The 24754-nt window shown below is 45.7% G+C and overlaps 1 protein-coding gene across 1 annotated transcript in view; it reads right to left on the bottom strand.

Moving 5' to 3' along the window:
• LOC143934094 (sulfotransferase 2B1-like) overlaps window positions 1–24754 on the bottom strand; it is a 179119-nt gene that overhangs the window by 58888 nt on the left and 95477 nt on the right. The window contains exons 4-5 of the mRNA XM_077457407.1: window positions 15353–15479; window positions 10022–10116 (exon numbers count right to left, since the gene is read on the bottom strand). Coding sequence (XP_077313533.1) covers window positions 10022–10116; window positions 15353–15479 — 222 coding nt within the window. The remainder of the gene's footprint in view (window positions 1–10021; window positions 10117–15352; window positions 15480–24754) is intronic.

Below are 24754 nucleotides of genomic sequence, written 5' to 3'. Positions count from 1 at the left end.
AGTAGTGCTGCATCACCTGGTTTGGCTCAAGTGTTGGTCTGCGGAACAGACAGCTGAGAAAGCACTGGCTGAGTTCAAGGTGGGATTCTGTTTGGCTCCTCGCTGGATGACATTATTAAAAAGGTTACTGGGGGAAAGAGTACTTTGCTTCCACCATCCAGAAAAGGTAAGGAGCTACGCCTTAGGCAAGGGCTCCTCTTTTTCCGCTCAGAAGAATCATTCACCCGGGTCGGTGGGTAAGCGTCTTCAGTCCGACAAGGGGCCTGCTGAGGGACAAAGCGTCCCTGGTATGGCAAGCTGAACAAGCCTGTGAACAAATCAGCTTTCACATGAAGGTTCGCCCCCGCCTGGCTCTCGGGTGGGAGGTCACCTTTGGGAGTCTGTAGACCAGTGTACATCTCTCCTTTCCAACCAGTGGGTCTGCAAGCTGGGTTTGTCAGGCTACAAGATAGTTTCCCTCTTGTCCGCCAGACAGGTTTTTTCCCTCCAACCTTCGTCTCCATCCAGCTCATCGGGAGGCCCTGTTTGGGGCAGTACAGGACTTACTGCTGCATGATAGTACCTGTACCAATGTTGGAAAGGTTTCAGGGATTCTACTCCAATCGGGTTGTAATCCCAAAGAAGGAAAGCTCCGTCCGGTCCTGGATTGCAAGGCCCTCGATTGTTTTGTGAAGGTTCGGAGGTTCAGGTGGTCACTGCACCCCAGAGGTTCCTGCGATTTGCGGTCGGGGACAAGCACTACCAATTGATCACTCTTCCCTTTGGCCTAGCATCGGCACCAAGGGTCTTCACCAGGTCCTGGCTCCGATTCTGGCATTGCTGAGGCAACTAGGGATCATGATCATGGGTTACCAGGACAATCTCCTTCTGCGTCAGGACTAAGGGAGGATGTGGCGAACACCATGCAGACTCTTCAGGAGTTTGGCTGGGTGTTGAATTTCCAGAAGTCGGTGTTGCTGCTGACCCAGTGCCTGGAGTTCTTGGGGTTGATTCTGGACTCCCCAAAGGTGAGAGTCTTTCTTCTTTCAAGCAAGCTGAAGCTTTCCAATCCGTGGTGTGGTTACTAATGTCCCGCAGGTGGTCGTCACTGCGCTGAGGTCTGGGCCTCATGGTAGCCACTTTCGAGGCGGTACTGTATGCTCAATTCCACAATCTGGTCTTGTGATAAAATATACTGTCCAAATGGGACAATTCCCCGATGTCCCTGGATTATCAAATCCAGGTGAGCCAGCTAGCCAGGGCTTTGTTTCTCTGGTAGCTGAGGTCCCCGGCCCTTTGGTCCAGGAAATCATTCCTTCCTCTTCATTGGATGGTGATCATGACGGACGCCAGCCTGACTGGCTGGGGGGAAAATTTTGGCATCCAGTTGGCCTAGGGTTGCTGGGAGCAGGAAGATTTCCATCTCTCGATCAATGTGCTAGAGTTGCTGGCAATCAGGCGATGCCTCTCCACATGGTCGCCGAGGCTGCAGGGTCATCCGGTCAGGATCCAGTCGGACAACTCCACAGCGGTGGTGTATGTCAATCATCATAGAGGTATAAGGAGCTCAGCAGTGACGCTGGAGGTCTCCCACATCCTACAGTGGGCAGAAAGGTGCGTGTACATTCCAGGCATAGACAACTGGCAGGTGGACTACTTAGTCGTCAGTTGCTGCACCAGGGGGAATGGTCACTGCATCTGTAAGTGTTTTGGCTCATTTGACTAAGGTGGGGCATGCCGAATGTGGATCTCCTGACTTATCGGCTCAACTGGAAGGTGCAGAGGTTTGTGGCCAGGTCAAAGGATCCCTGGGTGGATGCATCAGATGTATTAGTGGCCCCATGGGGGCATTATCGTCTAATTTATGCCTTTCCTCCTTTAGGGCCCCTCCCTTGTTTGCTGCCCAGAGTGGAGGGTGAGGTGATTCTGATGCCCCCACACTGGCCTCAATGTCCTTGGTACACCAACATGGGGCAGATGTTCCTTGGCGGCTGTAGGTGCAGGAGAATCTGTTGTCTCAAGGTCCGATACTCCACCCTGCTTTACCGTCGCTGGCTTTAACGGCATGGCTGTTGAAAGCCAGGTGCTGAGGGGCTGAGGGCTGACAGCTTCGGTGATTACCACTATGCTAAGGGTGCAAAAGTCTTCTTCCCAGAAGATTTATCATACCTGGAGGGCCTACATTTGGTTTATTTGGTCTCCAAGATCCTGCTCTTTTCTGCAGCAAGGAATGGATCAGAAGCTTGCATTAAGTACCATTAAGGGGCAGATATCAGCTTTGGCTGTCTTTGTTTCAGTGGCCATTGGAAATTCACTCATTGATGCATTGTTTGTTTAGTGTGTTCGACATGTGGCCCCTCCTGTACGCCCGCCACTGCCCCCGTGGGATCTGAATTTGATGATTTTGGTGCTTCAGAAACCACCGTTTGAAAATATTAGGAAGATCCCTTTATGGACGCGCTCTCAGAAAGTAGTCTTTCTAGTGGCTATTACTAGTGATGGACTAACTTCCGATGGGATGTTTCATGAACGCGAACCGCGAATGCAGTCAAAAGTTTGCGAACCGCAAAGTTCGCGGTGGACCCCATTGACTTTAATGGCAGGCGAACCTTAAAAACCTATAGGTCCTATTTTCAGCCACAAAATACTTACTAGCTGTGCACACATAGTCCCACCACATGGACACTGACATAACAAAAGTATTAAGTGAATTTGGGATAGACAACGACAAGCATTCCTTTTTTATCTGTGAAATTTTGACAATTCAGGAGTGCATGAAGGCCATGGAGGAGAGGCAAGGTCAGGGCAGACTATGAAGGGGGTGCAGGAGATGATCAGTGCCACAGTCAGGGCAGCGCAGTCCTGTGCCAGTCTCCCAGTGTGCCAACCTGTGCTTAAGCCCCTCCCTCTGCCTCACCTATGCAGGGCTCCACTGCGATGGTCCGGGGTGCCAGTCCAGTGCTGACCCTCAGACATGGTGTTAGCAGTGCCTGCTGATTGGCTTCTCCGCTGCTATCTCCCTCACTGTCTGAAACCATCACCGCGATAGAGACTGAGCACTGACACCAGCATCATGATAGAGAGCACTGACACCAGCACCGAGATAGAAAGCACTGACACCAGCACCAAGATAGAGAGCACTGACACCAGCACCAAGATAGAGAGCACTGACACCAGCACCGTAATAGAGAGCACTGACACCAGCACCGAGATAGAGAGCACTGACACCAGCACTGAGATAGAGATCACTGACAACACACCAGCACCATGATGGAGAGCACTGACACCAGCACCGAGATAGGGAGCACTGACACCAGCACCGAGATAGGGTGCACTGACACCAGCACCGAGATAGGGAGCATTGACGCCAGCACCGTGATAGAGAGCACTGACACCAGCACCGTGATAGAGAGCACTGACACCAGCACCATGATAGAGAGCACTGACACCAGCACCATGATAGAGAGCACTGACACCAGCACCGAGATAGAGAGCACTGACACCAGCACCGAGATAGAGAGCACTGACACCAGCACCGAGGTAGAGAGCACTGACACCACACCAGCACTGTGATAGAGAGCACTGACACCAGCACCGAGATGGAGAGCACTGAACCCAGCACCGAGATGGAGAGCACTGACACCAGCACCGTGATAGGGAGCACTGACACTAGCACCGAGATAAAGAGCACTGACACCAGCACCGAGATAGAGAGCACTGACACCAGCACCGAGATAGAGAGCACTGACACCAGCACGAGATAGAGAGCACTGAAACCAGCACCGAGATAGATAGCACTGACACCAGCACCCTGATAGAGAGCACTGACACCAGCACCCTGATAGAGAGCACTGACACCAGCACCCTGATAGAGAGCACTGACACCAGCACCCTGATAGAGAGCACTGACACCAGCACCCTGATAGAGAGCACTGACACCAGCACCAAGATGGAGAGCACTGACACCAGCATGAGATAGAGAGCACTGACACAAGCACTGTGATAGAGAGCACTGACACCAGCACCCTGATAGAGAGCACTGTTGGTGGTAGTGACTTTGGGGGTGCACACAGCAGAGAGTGAAGAGGGTGCAGATCGAGAGGATGAGGAGGGTGCAGAAGAGTAAGGCTGAGTGAGCCACTCAACCAAGTCTGGTGTGTCATTTGAAGTAATCGCACGCACCTTCTGCAATTTGCCACTTTGGCTCAAGTCTGTTTCTCCTGCCCTACCCCTACCACCCCTGCGGAAGGGCCTGCCTCTTCTTCTACCTGTCATTTTTTAAATGACCCTGTTACAAAAGTCTCTAGAGAAGTGCAGTATGTATGTGGAAGAAGGTATATAACACCCCGCTTTAATCTGTCGTTTTTGGAGGCCACTGGTCTATCACACCAGTTATAATACTTTTTTTTTTTAATTGCGTTTGTCACTCTTTGTAGTATCGCTGCAGAACCGCTCAGCAGTCACAATGATGCACAGTGGAAATGCACTATACTATACTTTCTATATGTGCAAGTATTTTATGCGTGTATTACACCCCTATATACTGTACACCAAATAGTACATCTATACCAGTCCTTAAAAGGAGGGGGGATTCAGCGGGACACATAGAGCAAGAATGCAGGAGACTGGGGGGGGGGGGGGACTTTATGTTTGTACTGCTTTTTGATGAACTGAGCTGTTGGAAGCAGAGTGAGGGGTTATAGCCAGTAGGGCCGCCCCCTGGGCGGTACTGTGCTTGTTTTTTATGTGTTCTGCCCAGTCCTGTCCTAAAAGTGGCTATATAACCCTAAGGTCAAGATTAAAGTGCTGTGTCCGTCAATGAACATCAGAGAAAAGGATTTTAAGGTGAGTACAAAAATCCTATTTTTCCATGTGGCTGCAGAATCTTCAAGGTGCGTTTTGGCAAAGCTCAGTCATGTCTGCATGTGGCCTTTCTTGAGGAGTGGCTTTTTTCTTGCAACCCTCCCATCAAGCCACATTTGTAGAGAAGTTGTGATATTGTTGTCACGTGCACACAATGACCTCTCTTTGTCATAAATTCCTGCAACTGCTTCAGAGTTTCTGTAGGCCTCTTGGTAGCCTCTCTGACCAGTTTCCTCCTGGTCCTTTCATCCAGTTTGGAGCAAGATCCTGATCCAGGGAGGGTCTGTGTTGTACCAAATACCTTCCACTTTCTAATGTAGTGCACTACTCCCTTGGGAGCTGCAATGTTGTTCATTACCTTTTTTGTCAGTTAGCCCCATTATTTTCCTGTCCCATGCAATTTCACACACCAGACGACTTTAAGGTTGATAATGCTTTATTCTGGGATAAATCAATAAATGCTGAAGCTGATGATATGAGATGCCCCATTATTTTATCATATTGGCATGTTATAATTTACTCCTGGCGACTCCCTCCTGCGCTTAACTTTTGCTCAGTTAGAACTTAACACATCCAGTACGGACTGACCAGCATCACTCTGAATAATGCGTTGAGTTAGACGACAATGTCACAGGCCACACTGCCTATTTCCATGACCCTTCCTGTCATCCCTCCATCAAGTCCTGGAATTTGTGTATCACTGCAGTCCTTGGACGCACAGTGTGTTCCCGGAAAAACACTACTGGGTTGCACTCCCTTTGCTCACTCCCAAGCAACAATCCATGTTACTCACAGAAAGCCGATTCCCAGTTTCCTCCGTCCGCTTGACTCCTACTTCCTCCTCCTTTGATGTCCAGTGTATCCCCGCATAGGGACGCCCGGCCTCTGTTACAGTGCCTTGCGAAAGTATTCGGCCCCCTTGAACTTTTCAACCTTTTGCCACATTTCAGGCGTCAAGCATGAAGATATAAAATTTAAATTTTTTGTGAAGAATCACCAACAAGTGGGACACAATTGTGAAGTGGAACCTATGGAATCTATTGGATATTTTAAACTTTTTTAGCAAATAAAAAACTAAAAAGTGGTGCGTGCAAAATTATTCGGCCCCTTTACTTTCAGTGCAGCAAACTCACTCCAGAAGTTCAGTGAGGATCTCTGACTGATCCAATGTTGTCCTAAATGACTGATGGTGATAAATAGAATCCACCTGTGTGTAATCAAGTCTCTGTATAAATGCACCTGCTCTGTGATAGTCTCAGGGTTCTGTTGAAAGCACAGAGAGCATCATGAAGACCAAGAAACACACCAGGCAGGTCCATAATACTGTTGTGGAGAAGTTTAAAGCTGGATTTGGATACAAAAAGATTTCCCAAGCTTTAAACATCCCAAGGAGCACTGTGCAAGCGATCATTTTGAAATGGAAGGAGTATCAGACCACTGCAAATCTACCAAGACCTGGCCGTCCCTCTAAACTTTCAGCTCAGACAAGGAGAAGACTGATCAGAGATGCAGCCAAGAGGCCCATGATCACTCTGGATGAACTGCAGAGAACTACAGCTGAGGTGGGAGAGTCTGTCCATAGGACAACAATCAGTCGTACACTGCACAAATCTGGCCTTTATGGAAGAGTGGCAAGAAAAAAGCCATTTCTCAAAGATATCCATAAAAAGTCTCATCTAAAGTTTGCCACAAGCCACCTGGGAGACACACCAAACATGTGGAAGAAAGTGCTCTGGTCAGATGAAACCAAAATCTAACTTTTTGCCCATAATGCAAAACGATATGTTTGGCGTAAAAGCAACACAGCTCATCACCCTCAACACACCATCCCCACTGTCAAATATGGTGGTGGCAGCATCATGGTTTGGGCCTGCTTTTCTCCAGCAGGGACAGGGAAGATGGTTAAAATTGAGGGGAAGGTGGATGCAGCCAAATACAGGACCATTCTGGATGAAAGTCTGTTGGAGTCTGCAAAAGACCTGAAACTGGGACGGAGATTTATCTTCCAACAAGACAATGATCCCAAACATACAGCAAAATCTACAAAGGAATGGTTTACAAATAAACGTATCCAGGTGTTAGAATGGCCAAGTCAAAGTCCAGACCTGAATCCAATCGAGAATCTGTGGAAAGAGCTGAAAACTGCTATTCACAAACTCTCTCCATCCAACCTCACTGAGCTCGAGCTGTTTTGCTTCTTTGTTTCTCGATGTGCAAAACTGATAGAGACCTACCCCAAGCGACTTGCAGCTGTAATCGCAGCAAAAGGTGGCTCTACAAAGTATTAACGCAAGAGGGCCGAACAATTTTGCACACCCCACTTTTCATTTTTTTTATTAGTTAAAAAAGTTTCAAAAATCCAATAGATTTCGTTCCACTTCACAATTGTGTCCCACTTGTTGGTGATTCTTCACAAAAAATAAAAATTTTATATCTTTATGTTTGAAGCCTGAAATGTGGCAAAAGGTTGAAAAGTTCAAGGGGGCCGAATACTTTCGCAAGGCACTGTAAATCTCTACATGGTTGATGTTTCTCCAGGGACCAGTTGTGGGTCCACTGAACTCCTGCTCCTCCGGTTATCCAGCTCTGGGGTCTCTGAATCCCCAGGCCTTCAAACCTCCACCAGAGGCTTCGGGGTCTCTGAACCCCCGGCCCTCCTCCTCTCCTTTCTCAGTACTTGTCGCCCCCTTGATCATGTGACCTTCAATTGACATAAAAATTACACAGTACGTTACAATCAGAATTCAGATAGAACAATGGATAAAGAACAAACGATCACGAAACTTGCGACTTATGCGTAATATAGCAGTTCGAGGAGTACATAAGGACATGTCGCATAGATCAGGATGGAGAGTAATTATTTAGCCAAACAATCAGGATCCCAAACATTCCGGTGTCACCGGGGTCGGAGAGGTAGATTACTCCCAGTAGCGAAAAATATATTGGTTAGGGGAGCACTGGTACTGCGTGGGCAAAGTTTTCAAATATGGGAAAGAGGAAGGGAAAGAACAGTTAGATTAGGTACACGAGTAAAAGTAGTGAAATAAGAAAGAAAGGAAAGAGAGGTGAGGAGCGAGAGAAAGAGAGAGAGAGAGAGACTGGTCGATCGGCCCGCACGGGCCCAGGCCACCGCATGCTGGAGATGATTTCTAACAAATGGGTATTTCAGGGCTCCAAAAGATAGGGGTCTAAATCAGGGGGCAAAAAGTGTTGCATCCAAGGCTGCCAGACCTTATAAAATTGAGGCATACGATCTAAGAGTTTCGCTTCAATCTTGCAATGGATCATGGCCTGTGTAACCCTGTTTTTCAGTTCCGCCACCGGCAGCGTCGGAGTTTTCCAGGCTCTGGCTATCGTTTGCTTAGCCGCCGTGGTAAGTTGAAGGAATAGGGATAGCTGATTGCGGGTATAATTGTGGGGTGTTACGTTGAGTAGGGCTAGAGATGGGTCCGGTGAGAGGGTGTCTCCTATAAGGATTGATGCTATCTGGAAGGTCGCTATCCAAAAACGTTGGGCCACCGGAGTGACCTTCTTTTTATATGAGAGACACCAAAGAAATTTACCATTGGTCCATTCTCTAACATGGGTTTCCTGCCACTCAGACCTGAGTCCTCTCTTTCCATTCCTGCCCACTGTCCAGCAGAGGAGGTGTCCCTGAGTCCAAGTGTAGGCGGTCACACCCCAATCTACACTAACACTCCCATCCCCAAATAAACAACCAGGCCTAGGGAAAAAAAAGAACCAGGCCCAGCCAAATTTACTTACATCTAACCTATACTTACAAGAAAACCCATGCTAATCACCCATCTAAGCGTGGGGTCCACTACACTAATAGTAAACATCACTCATTCTAGGAATTGACCAAGCCTTTTACTTTTTTTGTCCATCGTCTGACTTGTGCCTATCCACAACTTTATTCCAGTGAGTGCCTTGTTCTATTTATTTTCTAGTATGGTGGTTTTTTTATTTTTCACTTGGATGCTATAGTATAAGGCCGCGTACACACGCGGGGACTGTTCGCCCAACTTTGTCCGTCAAACAGTTTCGGCAAACAGTCCGCTCAAAATTAGCATGGACGGACATGGCCACACACGACGGACGAACAGTTTGCTGAAACCGTGCGCGATGACGTGAATGGCACGTACGACGGGACGAAAAATACGACATCCTATACACTGCATTATAACTTTCGGCATGTAAATCCTTTCTGAGCATGCGCGGAACTTAGTTTGACGAACAAGCCTACACACGAGGGGACTGTTCGCTGAAACTTTGTTTCAGCGGACAGTTTTTCGGAATGTCCGAAAAACCTTGTTCAGCGGACTGTTCGCTGAAACTGTCCGCTGAAAGCCCACACACGAGCGGACTGTTTGCCGAAACACTGTTCAGCGGACAAAGTTGGGCGAACAGTGCCCGCGTGTGTACGCGGCCTTAGTAGAACTACAGCTGGATAAAACAAAAACTGTGTCTGTCTTAATTTCAGGCTACAATAAAACAAAACATGATTATTTTAATCCTTAGAACATTTGGTGTCCTGCATAATTGTTACTAATACTGGACTTTATATACCACCTAGTTTGGGTAAATATCAATGTCATATAGTTAAAAAATCAAAGTCAAAATGTATTTATTATTTTGTGCTAAAAAAAATAGCCACCACACTTTGGGGGTCAGAGACATTTTCCTTTATCAGAGCTTCAGTTAAAATGAGAACCTAGAATGGACTCAAAATAGAGCTTTGCTGTGTGAATTTGGGCAGGGAAGCCAATTGCTGCTACAGGAGAGTTACTAGTCAGCAGTATCTGTGTGAGCAATCAAGATGTCTCATAAAAGTTTGTGTGAGGGGGTCTAGAAAGGTGTGGAGATGTTATGCCAGCACAGAGAGTAATTAGATGTATCCATCAGAGTACAGACGGTGTGTTAACTTTTCCTAGAATAGTACGATTTTGTAGCAAAATCAAAGGTACACTGCAAGTGAATGAAAAAGCATTTATGGTTTCGAAAATGCTGCAAAAGAAGTAATGTACTTGTTTGTCCTGTACTTTTACCTGCAATTTTGCAAGTTTGTGAAACTGTATCCTAACAAGGGCTCAGAAGTGCTTTTTCATATCATTAGCTTATTTGTTTCAGTTCAGGGGGAATTAGTATATGTTTAATCCATTTTCTTGCCTTTCCATACCTTTAAAAGCTCCTCATATGTAATAAAGAAGAATCTGCTGTCGTCCTTCATTTGCATCCAGCCTTTGACATGGTCAAACCAAGACCCATAGAGAGCTGGAAAAATGAATAGAACATATTAGTCAATAAAGTTACAACATGATAGCATATGTAGGGGTGGCTCCTGAAGAGCACGGGCTATGCGGTTTTTCAAAGTAAAACTTTGCCTAAACTGCAGTTTGGTTTAGGTATATTTGTCTAAATTGGACTTCGGCATCAGTCTGACTGGACTGTGAGATGTTCAGCCTGGCCACAGGGGACACTGTCTCTTGTGGCAGGCATGGAACTATGGTCTGGTCAGGTGCTTAAGTTACTCTCTCTCGGAGCCAGGTCAGTGGGAGCGGCGCTCTCACTGTGTTTTCTGGGAGAGAGTATTTAAGATGCGCACGTCACGTGGTTCGGGGTTCCGGTCCAGTATGATGTGCTGACTTCATGGTCCTGGTCCTCCTGACCAGCCCCCAGGAAGGTTATGGCCTGGGGTGCGGATCCACCCGACTTTAATGTCTCGGGGCTGGCTAGCCCGAGGCAAGGAAACTAAAGGAGAATTCTGAGGTGGTTGGGTGCCATCTCCAGTTCGGAAGAGACCCAGTGTACTTCAAGCATTCCAGGGGAGGACTCTTTAGAAGAACACCACGTATGGGTTGGTTTTCTTAACAAGAGCCTGGAAGGGCTGAAGTAACCGAGAGAATACGGTCTTGTGGATATCGCCAAGCAGGCTGAAAGATCCTGGTATCCTACAAGTGTTTCAAGTTTAGTTTCCCTACATGTTCTACAACAACGTCTGTGGCAGAGACTTGTTCCTGAGTAAGCACCTTGTTGGCTGCTAGGCCTTGTGAGAGAGGGACTGTCAAACCTGAGTGATCATCCAGCTGCAAATGGCTATTCTCTGGATGCATTCAAAGTAAGCAAGTTCTTCAACGTTTTTTGAATTTGACATTAAGAGTACCTGAACTTCCTTCCCAACCCTCTGATCCCAAGTTGAAAGACTGTTCAATTGACTGAGTTTTACAAATAAAATCCATTCAAGTGGATCTGTTGTCAATCTCGAGTTATGTTAGAAGTTTTTGAGGTAATTAATATTTTAAGTGATAAGGGTTTCTGAAAATATATGTAAGTTATATGTTCGGTGGTAAGTGATGGTTTCTGAAGGTCACACAACAGCAGATTGTATAGGGAGGAGTGGTTTTGCTGAGTAGGTATTTCTATTTTTGAGTTACTATATCAGAACAATGGGTGGAGTTATGCTACTTATCTATAGACTGAACCATATTGGGTATATATGCAAATGTGGGAGTTATTAGGATATGCTGACATAGCATCATGAAAAGTATAAGATGAAAGTAAGATTATGAGAGAGAAGATCGGTGGGAAGAGAAGTAACGCTATACTTTTAAAATGTAACACCAGAAGTGCCACCTTAGAAGCCATCACCATGCCATATGTTACCAGATGTCAATCTTGTCTTTGCTTGTCTTTCTGAACAATAAACCAACTATTGAACGGACGAAGGATTCTTCAATTTCTACTCCTGAAACTACGTTTGAAATGCCTTGGATGAAAAATACATATCTCCGCTATACACACCCTTTTGGAGAAGGGATACTGATTCACATATTACACAAAGACTTTGCTATTCATTAAGAAACGCCCCTGTGAGTATGTAGAGTTTCCACTACATTTACATTACATTTTACTACTCTACACTCACATTTAGCAAGTTACTGGGCTATTTACCACGGGACATCCCCTAGACGTGCCACCAGGAAAACAGAAGGTAATGGTAAGCACAAAAATAACCAGCTGCTCCTTCGGGGGTTAGTGCTACACATATATAAATAATAATGTGCACCATTGTTAAATCAAGAAATTATATTTGGATATACTCTAGAGTAGGCTTAAGTGGATGTAACAAATCTTTTTTTCTGGTTCCTTTAAAGTTGTCAAATCACAAAGGGTGCCGTAGATGGATCGAAATTCAGCCGTTTCAGCAGGGACCAGACAAATTTCGATCCATGTGAGGTCATTGCTGTTTAACAAAAGTTGATCCATTAATTGGCTTCTATTAAATCACACTGTTGGATAGAAGCCACTAGATCAGCAGCTACTGCCAAAGATGGCGGCAGCCCTTTCTTTACAGCGGGGAGCATTGCCCCATCCACCTCAAATGTATGGATATGGGAATTGGCAGTGGCATGTTGTAAGCGCCTTGGACAAGACAAGTAGTTTGCCCCCCCTAACCCATGGACTTTTAGCACTCCCCAAGTCCCTTCCACTTGTACAGTATTAAGCCCCTTATGGTAAATTTTAGGATTATTCATACATACAAAAGCATTGGTATGCCTGCCTTTACACGCACGTGAATTTTATTGGCATTCCAGTCTTAGTCCATAGAGTTTAATATTGAGTAGGCCCTCCCTTTGCAGCTATAACCGCTTCAATTCTTCTGGGAAGGCTGTGCACAAGGTTTAGGAGTGTGGCTATGGAAATGTTTGACCATTAATCCAGAAGCGCATTTGTGAGGTCAGGCACTGATGTTGGGCGAGAAGACCTGGCTTGCGCTCTAATTTATCCCAAATGTGTTCTATCGAATTGAGGTCAGGATTCTGTGCAGGTCAGTCAAGTTCCTCCCCCCCCAAAATTGCTCATCCATGTCTTTATGGACCTTGCTTTATGCACTGGTGTGCAGTCATGCTGGAACAGGAAGGGGTCATCCCCAAACTGTTCCCAACAAAGTTGGGAGCATAAAAGTGTCCAAAATGTCTAGAAATGCTGACACCTTAAGAGTTCCCTTCACTGGAACTAAGGGGATTAGCCCAACCCCTGAAAATCAACCCCACACCATAATCCCCCTACACCAAATGATTTGGACCAGTGCACAAAGCAAGGTCCACAAAGACATGGATGAGCGAATTTGGAGTGGAGGAACTTTTTTTTTTTACAGGGTTTATAACCTTTTTAACTAACAAACTTTTGAACTAGTTACAGCAAAATGTTTTTTTTTAACCCTTTTGGCATAAAGATTTTACATACATTAATAAAAGCTGACCATTGTAAGAATCCCTGTCTGTGTTATATTGTTTATCTCGTCCTTCTAACTGCTGCTTTTGCTGGATATCTTGGTCCATTAAAGGAAGTTGAAAAATAGTAGCCTTACTGGCCAGATCAACAGGTGAAAATAAAGCTTTTGTTTTTGGGTTCAATACTTGTTTAATGATCGGTCTGTTTTAAGATTCAATAAACCTGCACTTAGATTATTATTATTATTATTCAGGATTTATATAGCGCCAACAGTTTGCGCAGCGCTTTACAATATGAGGGCAGACAGTACACTTACAATACAATTCAGTACAGGAGGGATCAGAGGGCCCTGCTCGTTAGAGCTTACAATCTAGAAGGGAGGGTCAAGTTGAAACAAAAGGTAATAACTGTGGAGGATGAGCTGATGGAGAAAATGAAAATACAGTTAGGTGTGGGTGGGGTAGGCTTCTCTGAAGAGAAGTGTTTTCAGGGATCCTCTAAAAGCTAATAAAGTAGGAGATAAGCGGACAGATTGGGGTAGGGCATTCCATAGGATTGGGGAGGCTTTGGAAAAGTCCTGGAGGCGAGTATGGGAGGAGGTGATGAGGGAGCTAGAGAGCAGGAGGTCTTGAGAGGAACGAAGAGGACGAGTAGGTTGGTATTTAGAGACTAAGCTAGTGATGTAGCTGGGGGCCGAGTTGTGGATGGCTTTGTATGTAATTGTTAGTATTTTGAATTTAATTCTTTGGCTGAGTGGAAGCCAGTGGACACCGAGCGATTGGTAAGGTGGATGAGTCTGGCAGCGGCATTCATAATGGATTGAAGAGGTGATAGACTATGTAGCCAATGAGAAGGGAGTTGCAGTAGTCAAGGCGAGAGATGACCAGCGAGTGAATTAAGAGCTTTGTTGTCTCATTGGTTAGAAAGGGGCGTATTTTGGAGATGTTGCGGAGGTTGAGGCGGCAGGATTTGGACAGTGATTGGATGTGTTGCTTGAAGGAGAGTTCAGAGTCCAGGACTACACCTAGAACCTTGGCATGAGAGGATGGGCTTATGGTTGTGCCATCAATTTTGACAGTGAGATCAGGGGAAGGAGCATATGGGGGAGGAAAAATTATAAGTTCGGTTTTGGATAGATTGATTTTGAGGAAGTGATGTGATATCCAGACTGATATATCTGATAGTAAATTAGTGATACGTGAGGAGACAGAGGGAGTGAGCTGAGGGGTAGAGAAATAGATTTGGGTGTCGTCAGCATAGAGGTGGTATTGGAAGCCGTGGGAGGCTATCAGTTGACCCAGGGAGGAGGTATAGATTGAAAACAGGAGTGGTCCAAGAACAGAACCTTGGGGGACCCCAACAGAGAAAGGAAGAGGAGAGGAGGAAGTAGAGTTGTAAGAAACGCTAAAGGTGCGGTTGGATAAGTAGGAAGAGAACCATCGTAGAGTATGGTCACGGAGACCAAAGGTGTGGAGTTTTTTGAGAAGGAGGGGGTGGTCAACCGTATCAAAGGCAGCAGATAGGTCCAGGAGGAGGAGTACAGAATAATGTCGTTTGGTTTTGGCCGTTAGTAGATCGTTTGTTAGTTTTAGGAGAGCAGTTTCTGTGGAGTGTTGAGGACGAAATCCAGACTGAAGGGGATCAAGAAGGCTATTATCAGCGAGGTGGTCACTCAGTCGGTTGTAGACCAGACGTTCGAGTAGTTTGGATAAAAAGGGGAGCAAGGAGATGGGGCGTAGGTTGTTTGGATTGGAGGGGTCCAGTGAGGGTTTTTTTAAGTATGGGTTTGACAAGTGCATGTTTTAGAGAGTTGGGAGATGAGAACCTTCTGACATTATCATGTAAAAGATTCAGAGTATGTGGCCACCTAATCTGTCAAAGCACCCACTCCTGCCTGCTCCAAGGGCTACCCAGTCACACTGGCAGCACTGGTGCCATCCTGCTGGAGATCTCTCCCTTCTTCACCACCCCCACCCCACCTCCCTCCGTACATTATCATCCATTGCAAACCTGTATTTCTGCAATGTGACACATTAGTATAAAAACCAAGCTTGGGTTAGGATGAAATCTGGTATTGCAGTACCATATACAGGGTGAAGTAAGAGTCAATTCATTCACATAATTACACGAGCTTAGCTGACACACAATCACAGAATATATAAAGGAATAAATTGGTGGTTTAAATGTTTTTTTCCTGCACCTGTCTTTTACTTCAAACTTTTGTAAATTGTTTGTATTGTGTTGTATTGTGTATTCTTTCACGTCATAAACTCACCATTCCCATTCACAAAGTCCTCTATCAGTTGTTGAAAATTCTCAGATTCCTTGAAAATGTAAAGAATCTTGGTGAAGTGGAATAAAGAAACAATTATGTCCTTTGGATTTCGCATTGTATATATAATCTGAAAAGAACCAAAAGAATTCCAGATATTTTAGCAATTAAAGGTGCTCTGTTTTCATGTGTCTGTGCTACAAAGCTGTCTTCTAAGGCAGATATTAAAAAATAAAAATAAAGGGGAACTAAACTTACTTACTATTATCTGCCCGCCACTGCAAAAATTGTATTCTATTTTACACCTTTTCATATCTTTTGTGCTGTAGTGCACTTCAGGGCTTCTACCAAATGGTATGCTGGCAGCATTTTTGCACACGCACATAAATACTGGTGCTACATGAGCACATGCACCGCTGGTATCTAGGTACTGGCAGTAACCTGACACACATATGCGCACATGCACCAGGACTTCTGCGCATGTGTAGAAATGCTGCCAGCTTGCCAGTCAGCATTACTGCCTGGCAGTGTTAGTGTGCATGTGCATAAATCTGTCATACATGTGTCTCTAACATCGTACAATTGCAGCTTAGTAACGCATATGCACACATGTTTCAATTTAAACCCCTTCCTGCAGACCGCCTCCAGTCCCTTTAAGAGTTCCAAAAGCTAGGAGGCTGGCATTCAAGTAATGTGACTGCTGTGATTGGCTGTCACTGTGGTCACATGATCAGAAAGCTCCCAGTCACAAATATGCATCAGGAGCCTACTGATCCCAGCCAGCTAGACACTCTCAGCATGGTAAGTTGTTTACACAGAGCCGCATATATGCAGGGACTCGGCATTAAGGCCCACCCGCCAAGAGCTAAACTTCTGAATGAATGGCCGACCCCCCTCCTCCACATCACCATCTTTAATCCCTTGACACCAACAGTAAGCATATATGAGGCCTCATATATGCTTACTGTTGGTGCCAAGGGATTAAAAGAAGACAAAGATTTTGAGAGGCGTAATGAATTCCAGAAAAAATAAACAGAGTTCAAAAGAATCTGAGAATTACAAAACAAGAAAAATTCAAACAAAATGAATGTATTAGACTGGGAGAAGGGTGACATGTTTAATTCCTTTGCTGAGAGAAGCCGAATTACATCTAGATGTTTAATGCCACATACACACGATCAGACTTTTTAGACAGCAAAGGTTAGACGGAACAAATTTGTCGGACAATTCGATCGTGTGTGGGCTCCATCAGACCTTTGCTGTTCAAAAATCTGATGGACTTTAGGAATAGGACCACTGGACCCAGTTCCCATTGAGAAATCCGCTCGTCTGTATGCTAGTCCGATGGATGAAAACCGACGCTAGGGCAGTTATTGGCTACTGGCTATGAACTTCCTTATTCTAGTCCAGTCATATGTCATCACGTTCGAATCTGTTGGACTTTGGTGTGATTGTGTGTGGCCAAGTCCGTTCATTCGGAAAGTCTGTTGAACCTAGTCTGCCAGAAAGTCCGGTCGTGTGTACGCGGCATTAGGTTGAGAACACATACTCACTTTAAACAGACACAGTCGTCGTTAGACAGTGAAAACGATAATGCAGAAAAATCTGTTATTTTTTTTAGGAGTAGAGATCAGCCCGAACCCATAAAATATAATGACCATAAAACAAGGGAAAAGAAGGAGGAAACGATTTAATGGACAAAAAAGGAAAAGGAATAGAGGTAAATGGAAATCAGAGAAGTACTCGACAGAGAAATCAGAGAAAACATTAGATATTGAATCTAAGGAGCATGTAATACATAATATGAAGGCGGTAAACTTCTCTGATTTTCAGTTAAATGAGAATAACATCCAGTTATTACAAAGAGGGCTATCCTCCCCAACATCTTCAATAAATTAAATCAATAAATTAAATTAAAGTCTTTAAAGACCTAAATATGTTTTGTAAAACTTTTTCATTTTTGGCATGAAAGGAGGGACTCTACTTTGGGCCTCAATCTGGAGAAAACATTGGATGAGGGGGACAAAGGAGCCCTGAATAATCAAATTTCCCTTCTTGATGAGAACATAGATAGCGAAACTGATAAAGAACATATTAAACTGGTTAGATAACCTTCTAATATTCGTATCCGATCTACTAAAATGCCATCTCTCTCTAAACATAAATGGCTGAGCCTCTGCCTTGACTTAGTCCAAATAGATCTAGAAAAGGTCAATTGGAACTGGCATTGTATTGATTATTTATCAATAGAGGAACGTAAAGCCCTTAAAGAATTAGACGAGGCCCCAAACTTAGTAATAAAGAAGATCGATAAGGGCGGTAATGTGGTTCACCTGAGTGAGTCTATGTATGAGATGGAAGTCTTGAGTCAACTCAGGGATACTACCACCTATAGAAGTCTTGTGGGATCTCCATTTCCCGCACTTGTGGATGCATTAAATTCTAAATTAAACCTAGGGTTAGGAACAGGACTTATCTCTAAATAAGAAGCTAAGTACCTGCTAATATAGGATTATAATATTCTAACTTTTTATATTATCCCTGAACTACACAAATCTTTAAAAAGCCCCACAGAAGATCGATTGTGTATGTGATTAAGCACCCCCCTTGAAAAAATAGGGAAATATGTGGATTCACTAATTAAGGAAATGGTTAACCATCTTCCCTCCTTTGTTAGAGATACCAGTGATGTCCTACTTAAACTCCTAAATCTCTAGGTGCCTACTGGAGCCCTATTAGTGGGTATAGATGTAGAAACACTATACACATCTATCCCCCATGATTGAGGCTTAGAGCAGTATCCTTTTTCCTGGAAAAGGAATACCCCCACCTTGGGCTACACAATGAGTTCATAGTTTAACTCCTGGAATTCATGTTATCCCATAATTTCTTCCAGTTTTTAGGTATTAGTTATTAACAACTAAGGGGTACTTCTACAGGAGCACCATGTGCACCGGCTTACACGTGCCTTCATCTGTGCTTTTAAGAAGAGGAGCTCAAGTATAGATACCTGATGTACCTCAGCCACTGCTACATGTGGCTGCGGTACATCGATGACCTTCACATGGTGTGGAGTGGTACCACTGAACAACTGGCGAAATTCCTGAACAAACTAAATGCTAATTAGAGAAATATAAAACTTACCTACTCCCATCATGAGAAGACACTGCCTTTCCTAGACTTACAAATCTCTATTGAAGGAACTAAAATCATTACCAGAATCAAAAAGAGACAGTGGCATACACCCTCCACAGATTTCCAACTGGTCAATTCCTGCGGATCAGGAGGAATTGTTCCAAAAATCAGGACTTCAGTAATAAAGCCATAGATATGTACCAAAACTGTAGGGAACAAGGATATTCTCATAACACCATAAGGAGAGCCAGGAAGAGGGCGGTGAGTGTAAAAGGGAGAACCTCGTGGGGAAAGTAGAAATACATGAAAATGAAGTAAAAGTGTTTGTTAATGTGAAATGAAAATTTCTGCCAGCCCCTCTATTATAGGCAGGCATACCACACTGTGTAAGTCTTTTATAAAAATGAGGCATGTAAATACTTTTCTTGATCATACATCACGGGACACAGGAGCTTCATTACATAGTGGGTTATATAGGCACCTCTGGTGATTGGACACTGGTTAACCCCCAATTAAGGAGAATACCTCCCCTATATAACCCCTCCCATATGGGAGGCACCTCAGTTTTTTCGCCAGTGTCTATGGTGGTTGGTCACATAAAACATGTGCTATGAAGAAAGCTCTGTACAGGTCCCTGCGGGGGCCTAAGGGCTACAACAAACCGGATCCATATCTCGGGCCGATAATATTTTGACTCCGAAGATGATATGGTACCCGGGCCTCGTCATCCGAAGAAACAAGGTTTTGCCTGTAAGTCCTCTCCTATTGGAAGACTGGGCTCTGGGAAAACCAGACTTGGTGTACTATTTACATAGCGGCATGAAAGTTTCTGGCAGAGTCTTTTACAAGGTCCAGGTAGGAGGTTCTTCTGAGAAGGAACCCCAAAAAAACCTGAAGGTTGGCACAACTCTGCCCGCCGTGATGGGTGAAGGCTGGAATCTGTCTGTTTTCAGCAATTCCTGTGGCGAGGACAGGTAAGGGAAGTTAATCCTATATAAATTATATTATGGATTTCTTCATTGAGTAGTTGTATGTCTTACCTGGCTTCCACCACTAAAGGGAGTAAGAGCAGCCTGATGCATACTTACATGCCTTTCAGATACACACGCTCAGTGAAGCCTGGTTCTCCCAGATGACTCACGTCTCCACTGCAATCTCTGCCACAATGAAGGTAATACAGGGGTCCCACATAGTCTGGGGGCCCCACGCAGCTTCGATGGCGATTCCCTTCCCCCCTGGACTGGCGGTCCTCGTGCACGCATGCCGAGCATGCTCCCGTGCTCATGGAGCAGGGGGGAGTGTGGTTGCGAGCTGTGCACGTCGGTGTCCACGGCACTGTACTGCGCAGGCGCCAGGCGGCAGTTTTAAAAAGCTCAGAGCGTCAGGGGGCTGTTAGTGGAGACACAGGAGCTGTGGGCAGTAAGCATCCCAAGGGATTGGATCCAGGCAAACCTAAGACACCTACTCAGCATCAGGTTGTGCAGTTTAAGCATATATATTTATTGTGAGACTTTAAGCACAACAGTGATTGCACTTTGTACTAGTACCTCTTCTTTGTAGCTTAGGACTATGTCTCCTCGTAAGAGGGTCTCAGGGGGAGGTAACAATGGCACTGGTAAATCACCGCCTAGGTCTAGGGGTTCTAAAAATGCCTGTAGGTTACCACCCCCCCCTGCAAGACTGGAGCCAGCCTCACAGGATGAGTCAGTGCCCCTGTCAGGTTTTGCAGCCTCTCCTAATATTTCAGCCCCGGTATACGTCACTGAGGACTCCCTTAGGGCTACATTGGAGGGTTTTGAAGGGAGAATCATGAATTTTATTTCAGCTTCCCTGAAAAATATCAGGAAAAGGGGTAGATCCCCTCCCTCTGCTGAGATTCCTCTTTCAGGTGACACTTCTGACAATGAGGAGAGATCCCTATCTTGGGACAGGGATCTTGAGCAGTCGGATGAATCAGAGGAAGAGGAGAGAGTCCCCTCCTCACAGGCACTCAGAAAGCAGGTGCAGTATTATACTGAATTGGTGCGTACCACATTCAGAATGCCTGCTGCTGAGGTCGCTACGTCCTCTGTTTCTTCCCTGGGAGTCAGGAAAATCCCACAGACTGCCTTTTCCTTTCCAATTCATCCCTTAATGGATGAATTGTTGTATGAGGATTGGGGACATCCCGATAAACTGTTTGCTCCTCCTAAAAGGTTTTCTATGCTTTATCCTCTGGAGGAAAGTTTCACCAAGAAATGGGGGGTCCCATCTGTCGATGCGGCTGTTTCTTGCGTGAATAGAAACCTGACCTGTCCTTTGGATAATGCTCAGGTATTTAAAGATCCAACTGATAAAAAGCTGGAAACATTATTAAAAGCCTCCTTTTCCATAACTGGCGCTGTAGTGCAACCTACAGTCACAGCTGTGGGGTTGTGTCAGTTCCTCAAGGAACAGGTTAAGCAGATGCTTGGCCTCCTTCCCAGTGAGGAAGTGGAGAATTATGCAGAAATACCTCAAATTCTGTGTTTCATGATTGATGCGATTTTGGATTCTGTCCAATAAGCATCTCGTTTGTCTCTCCTGTTGGTACACATGCGAAGGGCCCTATGGCTAAAGAATTGGGCAGCTGAGCTATCATGCAAGAAGCATTTGATTGGGTTCCCGTTTAAAGGGGAACGTTTGTTTGGAGAAGAATTAGACAAATTCATCCAAAAAATTTCAGGGGGTAAATCTACTCTCCTTCCAGTCAAAAGGAGCAAACGTCCATCATTTAGGCGTTCTCTCTCTCCCGGAGCATCAAGCTCTAAGCAGTGGCGATGGCCTTCTCACCCCCCCTCTACAGGAAAGGCTCAAGGCCGGGCCCAGGGGCAGAAGAAATCCTGGGGGCGAAAGCCTGCCAAGCAGAGCCCAAAAGCTTCCTTGTGAAGGGGTGCCCCCGCTCGGCCGAGTGGGGGGAAGGCTCCTGCAGTTTGCAGAAGCCTGGCGGGAAGAGATCCAGGACAAGTGGGTGGTCTCTTCCGTATCTCTGGGCTACAAGCTGGAGGTTCAGGAGATTCCACCTTCTCGCTTTCTAAGGTCAAGGATCCCCAGGGACCCAGTAAAGCGAAGACCGCTATTTCTGGCCTTAGATAACTTACTATCCCAGGGGGTGATAGTATAAGTGGACCCAAAAGAACAGGGTTCATGGTTTTACTCGAATCTCTTCACCGTTCCAAAGCCAAATGGAAGTGTCAGACCTATCCTGGATCTGAAGGATCTGAACCGGTTTTTACGCATCCGGTCCTTCTGAATGCAGTCAATTCGCACTGTGGTCTCCTCCATGCAAGGGGGAGAGTTTATGGCATCATTAGACATCAAGGATGCATATCTCCATGTGCCAATTTTTCCCGCACACCAAAAGTATCTAAGGTTCATGGTAGAACGGCGCCATTTTCAATTTGTGGCCTTGCCGTTCGGGCTCACTACGGCCCCTCGAGTCTTCACAGAGATTCTGGACCCTCTCTTGGCAAACCTAAGAGCTCAGGGTATAGCCGTCATGGCTTATCTAGATGATTTGCTTCTCATAGAGAAAACAGTAGCACTCCTGAACCACAGTGTTACCAGAACGCTAGAACACCTGGAATGCCTAGGTTGGATTATAAACCTAGAAAAGTCGTCCCTACAGCCTGCTACCAGGTTGGAATACCTGGGTATGGTTATCGACACCGCTCAGGGCAAGGTGTTTCTACCAAGGCCAAAAGCCTTGGCCATTGGGGATCTGGTGCACCTAATTCTGGGCAGAAAGTCTTCCCCCATTCAGTTGTGCATGAGACTGTTAGGGAAAATGGTTGCCTCCTTCGAGGCCGTTCCATTCGCCCAGTTCCACTCAAGGCCTCTGCAAAGATGCATCCTTGCGGCTTGGAACAGGAAGCCCCAGTCCTTGGATCTTCCTATGCGTCTATCCCCAGGGACTCGCAAGAGTCTCGTCTGGTGGTTACAAGCCGAGAATTTGCTGAAAGGCAAAACTTTTCTTCCTCTTCCATGGAAGATTATTAGGACAGATGCCAGCCTGATAGGCTGGGGAGCAGTGTTGGAGGAGACGTGCTCACAGGGGAAATGGTCTGCGATCGAGAAGCTATTGCCCATAAATGTCTTGGAGATCCGGGCAGTTTATATGGCTCTCATAAACTGGTCTTTCAGACTACAGGGTCTCCCTGTTCAGGTTCAGTCTGACAATGCCACAGCAGCGGCCTATATCAATAACCAGGGCGGTACCAGGAGTCTGGTTGCGCAAAAAGAGGTGAATCGCATACTTGTCTGGGCAGAAAGGCATGTTCCTTGCCTTTCTGCAGTCTTCATTCCAGGAGTGGAAAATTGGCAGGCGGATTTTCTGAGCCACCAGCAGTTGTGCCCAGGAGAATGGGCTCTGCACCCAGATGTGTTTTGGAACATATGTCGCAGGTGGGGTACTCCAGACATAGATCTGTTTGCGTCCAGGTTCAACAGAAAACTGGAAAAATTTGTGTCAAGGATAAGAGATACACTCGCTCAGGGGTCGGATGCTCTGACAGTTCCCTGGGATCAGTACAATTTGATTTATGCCTTCCCCCCCGTGCCCGCTTCTGTCACGGTTCCTGGGAAGAGTCAAGAGGGAGACAAAGTCAGTTCTTTTGGTAGCCCCGGCTTGGCCCAGGCGACCATGGTAGGCAGAGATCATGAAGTTGGCAGTAGGCAGGCCGTGGATCCTCTCTCTCGGGCCAGATCTGCTCTCACAGGGTACAATTTACCATCCTGCCTTACACAGTCTGAATTTGACGGTTTGGCTGCTGAGACCCACATTCTGAGAGACCGTGGGCTTTCGGGGCCAGTCCTTTCTACTCTGGTCAATGCCAGAAAGCCGGCCTCAGGCTTATTTACTACAAAATCTGGAGGGCATATGTTTCCTGGTGTGAACTCAGGGAATGGCATCCTAGAAAGTATGTCATTAGCAGGATATTGGCTTTCCTCCAGTCAGGCCTAGAAATAAATTTGGCCATAAGCACTATCAAGGTGCAGATTTCGGCCTTGTCAGTGTTTTTTCAGAAGCCACTTGCATCGCATTCCCTGGTGCGGGCTTTCATCCAGGGGGCTATGCGGATAAGGCCGCCAGTCAAGTGAAAGCGCACTCAACTAGGGCTGTTAGTGCTTCTTGGGCAGTGCATCACCAGGCCTCCCTGGCTCAGATCTGTAAGGCTGCAACTTGGTCATCAGTCCACACATTCACCAGATTCTATCAGGTGGATGTCAGAGGGCAAGAGGATATCGCCTTTGGGCGCACTGTACTGCAGGCTGCAGTTTAGGTCCTCCGGTCCATGGCAGTCTATAATTATGATCTGTGTCTCCCTCCCCTCGATCTGAGCATTGCTTTGGGACATCCCACTATGTAATGAAGCTCCTGAGTCCCGTGATGTATGATCAAGAAAATAGGATTTTTATATACAGCTTACCTGTAAAATCCTTTTCTTGAGAGTACATCACGGGACACAGGGCTCCCGCCCCTCTTGGGTTTTACGTGGTTTCCTATTGCTTTGCTACAAAACTGAGGTTCCTCCCATATGGGAGGGGTTACATAGGGGAGGGATTCTCCTTAATTGGGGGTTAACCAGTGTCCAATAACCAGAGGTGCCTATATAACCCACTATGTAATGAAGCTCCTGTGCCCCGTGATGTACTCTCAAGAAAAGGATTTTACAGGTAAGCTGTATATAAAAATCCTATTTTTTAGAGCGATCTTCAGGCTGGTCACATGACTCGTGGCCTCTTTACATCTCCGATACAAGGCTACTGCAGAAGGGGCTGAGATCTCCCTCTGACATCAGCTGTGGAGATCAAGTTCAGCCCTCCCACAGAAGCCATGTATTGGAGATGTAAAGCCTGAAGATAGCGCTAAAAATTTATTTGCAAACCTCGTTTTAATAAAAGATTTGCACAGTGTGGTATGCCTGCCTATAATAGACGGGCTGGCAGTGGCCACTGTAAAAGCAGTGTCAGGATCCAGGTTTTTTACAGTTTAGAGAGGGGCAGATTACACAGTACAAGCACTGTGCTGTTTAATCTGCTTTAAGGATCTGTATTTCATCTTTTTTTGGGTTAACAAAGACTTTAAAAAGTTGGAGCACCCAAGAATTATCACCAGAGATGTCTCCCAGTGGCATCAAGTCAAGACCATTTTCGAAAAGCATTGGCACATTTTAACCAAATCTCTGCTTATTGTGGTTATAGTGGGACTGCGACCTCTAATGACCACACGTAGAGCCCATAATCTTAATT

Source organism: Lithobates pipiens, unplaced genomic scaffold (genome assembly GCF_037356315.1).
Source record: "Lithobates pipiens isolate NorthernLeopardFrog02 unplaced genomic scaffold, aLitPip1_a1.2 Scaffold_27, whole genome shotgun sequence".
Taxonomy (NCBI): Eukaryota; Metazoa; Chordata; class Amphibia; order Anura; family Ranidae; genus Lithobates; species Lithobates pipiens.
This window is presented reverse-complemented; position numbering and strand designations above follow the sequence as displayed.